Raw genomic sequence first — 8,700 nt, forward strand, 5'->3', positions numbered from 1 at the left:
GCAGAGGGCAGTATTTCACAGCGCTCCTCCCTCCTCCCAGCTCTTCATTCTTCCTGCTGTTTCTTCTGAGATGTCTTTGAACCTGGGGTAGGGGTGGTATAGACGAACCTTCTGTGACTGAGCACACACTTGCTTATCCTCCAGCTGAGGTTTTCAAAATCATGTTTTAATGGAAAGAAACTGTGTTAGGATTTAGAGTACACAGACTCTTTGCTTGTGGGATAGAAGGACTGAGTAAAACCATAGCTTATTTGTGCTCCCTAGTCTCTTGAGCAGAAGAGACTGGAGTAGACAGAGAAATTTTAAACCATTATCTGAGATCAGAGTGTGAACAAAAAGCAGAGTGAATTTCACAGTTCTCATCCTTATGAGAATACTCTGGCCTTGTTCACATATGCTTGTTAAAGAGTTGCATTAAGCCTTTTGGGGTGTCTTAAAGGAGTATTGACACAGCTTGACTGCAGCATTTTCCTCAACTCAAAATTGACATTTATTTGTTATTGATTTCTAGATGTTCATAGTCCTAGGACTCAAACTCAGCACCTTGCACATATTAGGCAGGCATTGTCACTGAATCGTACGTCCAGCCCTCTGTTCTAATTTGCTTTGTGTCTACTAGACTTTGTTTAGCTGGGTTGTGCTTGGCAGGCGTCTTTACTCTTCTTTCTTTCCTGCAGGCTTGCCTTTTGTCACGGCCCCAAATAAGTTCGAAGCTCTGGCTGCTCACGATGCTCTGGTGGAGCTAAGTGGAGCCATGAACACAACCGCCTGCAGCCTGATGAAGATAGCCAATGATATCCGCTTCCTGGGTTCCGGTCCTCGGTCAGGTCTAGGGGAGCTGATCTTGCCTGAAAATGAACCAGGGAGCAGCATCATGCCAGGTGAGCACTTAGCTGATAAGTTTCCGGAGCTGGAATTGACTAGATCCTAGGGACTCGTAACACAGAACATGCTTTTCCACTGCCATCCCGGAAGCGATGGGGACGCGTGAGGAGCACTTGTTCCACAGTATCCGTGTGGATCAGAGCTTTCAGGACCATCACTTACCAAGTCAGGAACATGACATGAGTTAGTGGCATGTTGAGGTTCTCAGACTGGAGCCTGCATAGTTGTATCCTTCAGTCTGAAGCCAAGAGAATGACAGAGTACAACAATCAGCCTTGGATAAATATGAGCCCCCTTCTAAAGTCCTCATGTCATGTTTTGCCTCTGGTTCTGGCCTGATACATAGAAGTGACAGACATTGGAATCTGGGAGGTGAGCATAGTTGGGGGAACAGACATTTAAGGGAATGACTAATGAGTTGTCTTTATTTGGAAAAATAGCTTGATATTGGGCTCCTACCCATTCAGCATTTTACTGGTGACGTGGGGTAGAGACAAGAAACACTTACTAATTATTTAGTTGATAGCAAAAGTTGAGGTGGCAATATGTTGTAGCATTTAATAGTTTACTATGTAGAAAATGCTTTCAATAGACTTTTAACTATGTATGTGTACATAGCCCAAAAGATCTCTATTTGCAGTTGTGTTGAAAAATGGCATGTAGGTTTAGTTGATTGCAAGTTGAAAATAATTGTTAAAGAGAGAAATGGAACCAGATATGGTAATGCATATGGTTGATCCTGGCACTTAGGAGGCTGAGCCAGGAAGATTAGATAGAGTTCAAGGACAACCTGAGCTACAAACAATATTTCAGGACTGCCTGGGCAACTAAAGCAAAAACCTGTTTCCAAAATGAAAAACAAATGGCAGAACATCACAGACAGGGGGCAATCCTTCCATGTATTCTCACACTGGCTAGAAGAATCTGCTGTGTGCGGCTTGGATCTGGGCTTGTTAAAGGAATGCTGCTGGGCTCGAGCCCTGGGGACTAAATAGAGTTCCAGCCTAGCATCTCCCCTTCTCTTGTGAACCCCTTATTTATTGGAGTCGCCAGCTCTTTTCTTGGCTGCCACTCTCTTGGAGGGTGGAGTCTATGTCTTTCTAATTGTATATTTCGTGCCTGGTTGCCTAAATGCCTATGTGGGAACATAAGCCATAAAGAAGGGAAACCATGTGTAGATGGAGTTTTTCTTGAGTGATCCCTGGCTATACATCCCCCTTTCTTTGATATTTTTGTGTGCCTGTGATATTGGGGGTTGGACCTAGGGCCTCCTCATGTTAGGCAAGCATTCTGTCTTTAAGATGTATCCCTAGAATTCTTTATATGTTTTGAGTCAAGATCTTCCTAAGTTGCATAGTCTGGCCTTGACTCAGGTAGTCCTTGAATGTAGAATCTTCCTGCCTTAGACCCCTGATTGGCTAGAATTACAGTCTGTACCTCAATTTTGTTTTCTTTTATGTCTTTATTTAATAATGTTACATTTCTTTCTTTGATATAAAAACAGTCTTAAATGATATGGGAAACCATGAGCCTATTTGATGAGACTCTGCACTGATTTTCTCAAAGGAAAGGTGAACCCTACTCAGTGTGAAGCAATGACTATGGTTGCTGCCCAAGTCATGGGGAATCATGTGGCTGTTACTGTCGGAGGCAGCAATGGACATTTTGAGTTGAATGTTTTTAAACCAATGATGGTAAGCTTTCAATTTGATTTTTAGCAGTTTCTGATTGAAGACTAATTGCCAGTACTCTTGTCCTCCTGAAGGTTTCTGGAACTTCCACACTAGGTAACTGTGTGATGTCTGTAGAGTACCGATGTGCTACTGGAATAGTCTGGGTTTCTGGAGTAGGAGAGGGGTTTCTTTATCCCCTCCCAACATGGATGCCAGTAGCTGGAAATCAGTTGAGGTCTGCTCAGCTTATAAAGTATGCCTCCTGTACAGCCCTGTCTCCTTCTCAGACTGCTGCTTTGTGGCTTCTTCCTTCAGGGTTGGGTGGAAGAGACTGGCCCATTGCCAATCTTGGATGGTTTGATCACTTTGGTCCAGCCTCAAGCCTTTCACGTAGCTCGCATTGTTCCTCATTGTCAGTGACCTTTTCCTTCTAATGGACATTCCCCATTCTCAGGATGACATGTTGACCATCTCTCCTTTTTTTTTAGCACTTTTTCTGCCCCCCAAAAGTCTTTCTTTAATTTCCTTTTGCCTTTTCCTTGTACCTTAGAAACTAACTGTGCACCAAACTTCTCTTTTTCCCTTATCACTCCAAATATGGAACAAGCTGGTATCATCTTGTATGCAGATTCCTGAGCTTCAGTCAGCCATTTGTACACTGCTGAATCTGAAATACACTAGAGGCTTATTTCTTACTGGCTTGTGGTAGAAAGTCCAATTGATGAGTATATGCAAATGGATATTAGTATGTTCATTTAGGTTTCACTTTGGATCATACAATTTTAGGTGTTCACAATAAGCAATAAGCATAATGAACTTTATGTTTTTTGCCTTCATGGCATGCATATTCTGTCAGGATTGGCAAACAAAAGACAGGCCAAAATGAACTTCAGATCTATATGCTTTTGCATCAGGGCCATATTTCCAACAGTTAATACCAGCTGCCTGACATATACAGGTGTATAACAACTGTTTATTGTTAGATTTATAATCATTTACTATGTCTTAAAAGTAATGCCATCCTATTTCTTCTTTGTAAAAATGAACAAGAAAAAAAAACAGTTCTGGTAAATACAGTTTTTCCATCGCATAGAGTAAAACTATTACATCAGCCTGAGAGACAGGGAGAACATTGGGGTCAAAGGTAGACCTAATTGAGAGAAAAAAAAAGTTTTGCTTTAATTAGGATATCAGGATAGTATTTAAGTTACAGTTAAGTCATAAGAATCAAGCTTTAATGTCTAGCTTCTGTTAGCGTCCATTGGTGGAAGTATAGCTTCCAGATCTTACTGGGGTTTTAGCTGTATATGGGAAGTGTTGCTCAAAAGAAACAGGCGTAAACACCGTGTGATGTTACTTCAAAGTGATTCTGCAGTGTTTGTTTCATGAGGCATAAAACCAAAGAATCCATCCAGCATTTAGCAGCTGTCTCAGGCCTCTATACTTCTGCATCTCTTTCTCCTGCTTGGATGGGTCTTCATCATCTATGGCTGTCCACATCTGTGTCTGCTAGGAATCCTCCTGGATTGTGGATACAACACATCTCACCTGTTTTAAATGTTCACTGTGTAGCTATCAGTTATTGGTTATCTTGTGTTACTTATTCACCGTGAGCTGTCTTGTGTTAGTTATCTACCTTGACTATCTCGGATTAGTTAACTCTCCATGGATACTCTTTTTATCCACCATGGGCTAGCCTGTGTTAGTCGCTGTGGGCTGTCTTGTGTTACTTATCCATCAGGGGTGTCTTGTGTTAGTTACTCAGACTTATGTCTTTTGTCATTTTTAGGTTTGTAACTTCCTTTCTCACTTGTCTTCTTGGGTATATACTGCAGAATTTGTAAAAGCGATGTATGGTTATTGAATTATATATCCAGCATGGAACGTCAAATAATGCATGTCATTGGACAAAAGCAAAACAAAGTAAACTGAGGCTTAGAAATGACTCTCTTTCTTTCTTCCTCTCTGTGTCTCTGACAGATTAAGAATGTATTGCACTCAGCCAGGCTGCTGGGAGATGCTTCAGTGTCCTTCACAGAAAACTGTGTGGTGGGGATCCAGGCCAACACTGAGAGGATTAACAAGCTAATGAATGAGTCTTTAATGTTGGTGACAGCTCTTAATCCTCATATAGGTAAGTTTGGAGAATAATGCCATTTTAAAAACAGCATTTAAAAGTTAAAAACAAAAATCCTTAAATTTTAAAAAAATGTTGTGTGTGTATGTGTGTGTGTGCATGTACATGTACACCGTGGTGTACATGTGTACGTCAGGTTATTTTCTTTCTACTATGTTGGTTCTAGGGATGGAACTATGGTTAGCAGTCTTCACAGCAAGCACCTTTATAAACTAATTTGCTGGTCCTAGAAGTTTCAAGTGACTAGTTTTTTTGGACAGGGTTTTAGATATATGGCTTAGGATGGCTTTGAGTTCTTTTTTTAAAAAATAAAACCTTTTACCTCTCTCTCTCTCTCTCTCTCTCAGTGTGTGTGTGTGTGTGTGTGTGTGTGTGTGTGTGTGTGTGTGTGTATGCATGTCTCTCTCGGTCTCTTTATCTGTCTGTGAGTCCATCTGTCCCATGGGATGCACATGGAGATGGGAGAAGAGCTTGCAGCAGTCCGCTCTCTCTTTCCACCACGTGCGGCTGTGGGATAGAAGGCAGGGCACGTGTCTGGGCAGAGAGCACTTTTACACACCCAGCTCTCACACCAGCCCTCATTTCATATTAATGCACTCACGTGCTGGGTGTTGCTTGCAGTTGGGAAGGTTGTCTGTCAGATCTTCTTTGGTAATGTCACTAGGTGGCACTGCCTGATTACCAACAGTGAACGAACGGATTCATTTGCTTTTTTCCTTTTCTAGATACTATGTAGCACTTGAATTTTGTTTTATCCAATTCAGATATTTAATGTTACTAATTAAAAGAGAAAGGCAAAATATTTAATGTTTATAGGGAAAGGAGAGAAAATGGAATACTTTTTCTGAAATTAACCTTTGTGTTCCTAGTCTTTTCTAGATTGTAACTGTTTTTATACAGACTTAGATGGCAGGCTGACCACCACTGCCCAGCCTGTAAGATATTTGCTGTGGCTTCTGCAGGCTGAGGCAGACACAGCGCTACATTCCCGCTACCGAGCAGTTGACTTTGGTCTGTTTTTGAGTGATGTGGCATGATGTAGTTACATTTTAGCATGTTCTCTGATCCCGACCTTTGGGGCAGATCTTATTTGAGGTTTTCTAGTTGTGTAAAGTTGGTAAAATGGTGACTCATTTAAAACTGTTATACACCAGTATTCACCTGGATGTACAGAGTGACCCCAAGGGCTCCTGTGACAAGTGCTCCCTCCGACACTTCTAGGTTAGAGACACCGTCTAAGCAGGATGGCTGGGGCACTTTCGTGGACTCTGTGAGGACAGAGCCACCCAAGGCAACATCTCTGGCAAATGTGCCTCCTGATCTCAGCAAGGACCACCTCACTGGCTGAGTGAGTCCTGGTCCGCGGCTCTCAGGGGTCTTGAGACACAAGAGTCTGGTGGCTAATAGTGTTTTGTGCTGGTGAGCAGGGTGCTTATGTTTCAGTCCTTGCTCACACACAAAGCACAGAAGGAAGGATGAAGTCAAGCAGGCCCAGGTGTGGTTGCTTCCAGACATGTCACACTTTACCTCCTGGCTGTCATTGCCCAGCAGGCTCCACCCTTTGGTCACAGGTCTCTGACTTTTAAGCTTTATTTTTGTCTTTTCTCACTGACTTCATTGTCCTGGCTTCTGCCTTCTCTCTTTTTAAAACTGTCAATTTTTAAGGTCAGAACAACCTTGAGAACTTCCCGGTGGTAGCCTTTATTTAAAAAGCAGATGACTCTGAAATAAGCCAAGGCCAGTGATCCTTTGTTTGTTTTTTGAGGCAGGGGCTTGCTGTGTAGCCAGGCTGAGACTCAGGGTCATCTCCTGGCTGAGAGTATTACAGTGCATTGGGTTGCCTGGGTTCTTTTGTCCAGATACATATTTCTGCTAAGATTTTCCCAGTTTTCTCCTTGTAATATCCAACCAGAGAATGACACCCTCTCAGTCTGGCTGCTCTGCCTCAACAAGGACCTAATTTCCCAGTTCTCCTCCAGAGGCAGTCCTGACAGCTGCCCATTAAATAACTGTCTATTCTGCCGGCCTGCCACATTTAATGTTAGTGCTGCCTTAGAAAGATAAGTATGGCCAGGCATGGTGGCACACACCTTTAGTCTCTGCACTCAGTAGACAGAGGCAGATGATCTCTAGGAGTTCCAGGCCAGCCTGGTCTACGAAGTGAATTCCAGGACAGCTAGGGCTACACAGAGAAACCCCGGTGGGGTGGGGTGGGGGTGTAATTATGGGGCAGCATACCCAAATGTGGGTTTTTATACCATGGTGCTTTATTTTCAATCTCTTTCGATTATTGGTCCACTTCAACAAATCTCGGATAAAATGAGGCGTGCTTAAGTCTATTTCCTAAGAAAATCCAGGCCATATTCTGTAGGAGACCTGACAGTTATTGGCCTGTGACATCTGCATCACTAACAATGATGGTTGTCTAACATTTGTGCTGTGTGTCCTCCCCTCAGGGTATGACAAGGCAGCGAAGATTGCCAAGACCGCACACAAGAAAGGATCCACCTTAAAGGAAACGGCCATTGAGCTTGGCTACCTCACAGCGGAGCAGTTTGATGAGTGGGTGAAACCCAAGGACATGCTGGGCCCAAAGTGACTTAAATAAATTTATATTAAAATAAACTTGTATGAAATTTTAAAAAGCAAGACTGTTTATAAATGAAAATGAGGAAGTTAAAAAGGAAATGTGTGGACCTGAGGGTCTGTAGCAGCAAAATTGACAATTTGCATGAACTTCCAGGGCCACAGTAAACTAAATAAGTGTAAGATTATTTCATAAAATAAAAAAAATGATAAACTAATTTCATTTTGTGCTAAGTAACTTATGTAATAGAAACTGATATTTTGTGCATATGTGTTTGTCACTTCATGAGTTTTTAAAAATACTCATCAGTTTTTTAAAGAGTTTTAGTTTATGGCTGGTAGTATTTTGATAAAGTTCCTTGATAGTAAAGTATTATTACTGATTCACAAATCATGTCTCTAACCAGCTTGAATTTACTGTGCTCTCAGCATAAGCTGGCCAAGCCCTTTTGAGTAAGCATGTATACATGTGTATTGTGTGCGTGTGTTAGTGTCAGGAAGGGGGATCAATTAAAAACTGGGACATACACATGCTGTCGTACAGTTATAAAGACTAGTATGCTTGGGCCAAGCATCCCTTAATATTTGTTCTTGGGAAAGTAATTATACCACCAATTCCTCCGTGGCAGTTTAAAGTCATTGCTTATATAGAAACAGAGTAATTAAAACTAATTCTAAAACTGTTAAGGAAGGTGGATGGATTTATTTATTTTATTTTCCTGGTAGTGCTGGAGGTGGGACCCAGATCCTTACACATGCTTGGACACTTTACCATTGAGTTCTATCTCTATAGTCTTTCAGTTTTTTTAGATCAGGCCTCATGGGGTTGCCCAGTTTCCTTGAGCTGTCTGTAGTCCAGGCAGGTGCTGACATTGGAAGCCTCCTTTGCTGGCTTCCTAGGCTATGATTATAGTTCTGACCACAGCTTGCAGAATTCTAATTTGTTAAGACTGAATGGACATTACATTTTTTTCCTTTTTTTTTTTTAATGTGTTACGAGTTTTCTCTGCATGTATGTCTGTCTATCACGTACATTCTCAGTGTCCTAGAGGCCAGGAGAGGGCAGTGATTCCGTGAGACTGGAGTTGATTGTGAGCCACTGTGTAGTGCTGAGGATTGAACCCAGGTCCTCTGGAAGACCAGCTAGTGCTTTTTACCACCAAGCCATGTTCCGAACCCGAGGCATTTTTATTACAGGTTCAAACCTTTTCTTACATAACTCCAGAAATTATAGGGATTATTCTTAGTCCATATGGTGTGTGTGTGTGTGTGTGTGTGTGTGTGTGTGTGTGTGTGTATTCTTTCTCAATATGGGGATTCACCCCAGGGCCTCAAGCTTGCTAGGCAGGCATCACCACTGAGATACTTTCTTACCTGTAGGTCTGTCTTTGCCTGCAATAGTTAGATGGTGATACTACA

At 42.1% G+C, this 8,700-nt stretch overlaps 1 protein-coding gene across 1 annotated transcript; it reads left to right on the forward strand.

Annotated features, from left to right (window-relative positions):
- Positions 1 to 677: 677 nt before the first annotated feature.
- Positions 678 to 7,499, forward strand: LOC121441975 (fumarate hydratase, mitochondrial; the record flags this gene model as incomplete). Its single annotated transcript, XM_041643401.1, has 4 exons — positions 678 to 881; positions 2,452 to 2,579; positions 4,539 to 4,692; positions 7,152 to 7,499. Coding segments are annotated over 4 exons (629 nt in total), but the record flags the coding sequence as incomplete, so codon positions are not given.
- Between the last annotated feature and the right edge of the window lie 1,201 nt (positions 7,500 to 8,700).

Source organism: Microtus oregoni, unplaced genomic scaffold (assembly GCF_018167655.1).
Source record: "Microtus oregoni isolate MIOR12 unplaced genomic scaffold, Mior012 000086F_ref0000336, whole genome shotgun sequence".
Classification (NCBI taxonomy): Eukaryota; Metazoa; Chordata; class Mammalia; order Rodentia; family Cricetidae; genus Microtus; species Microtus oregoni.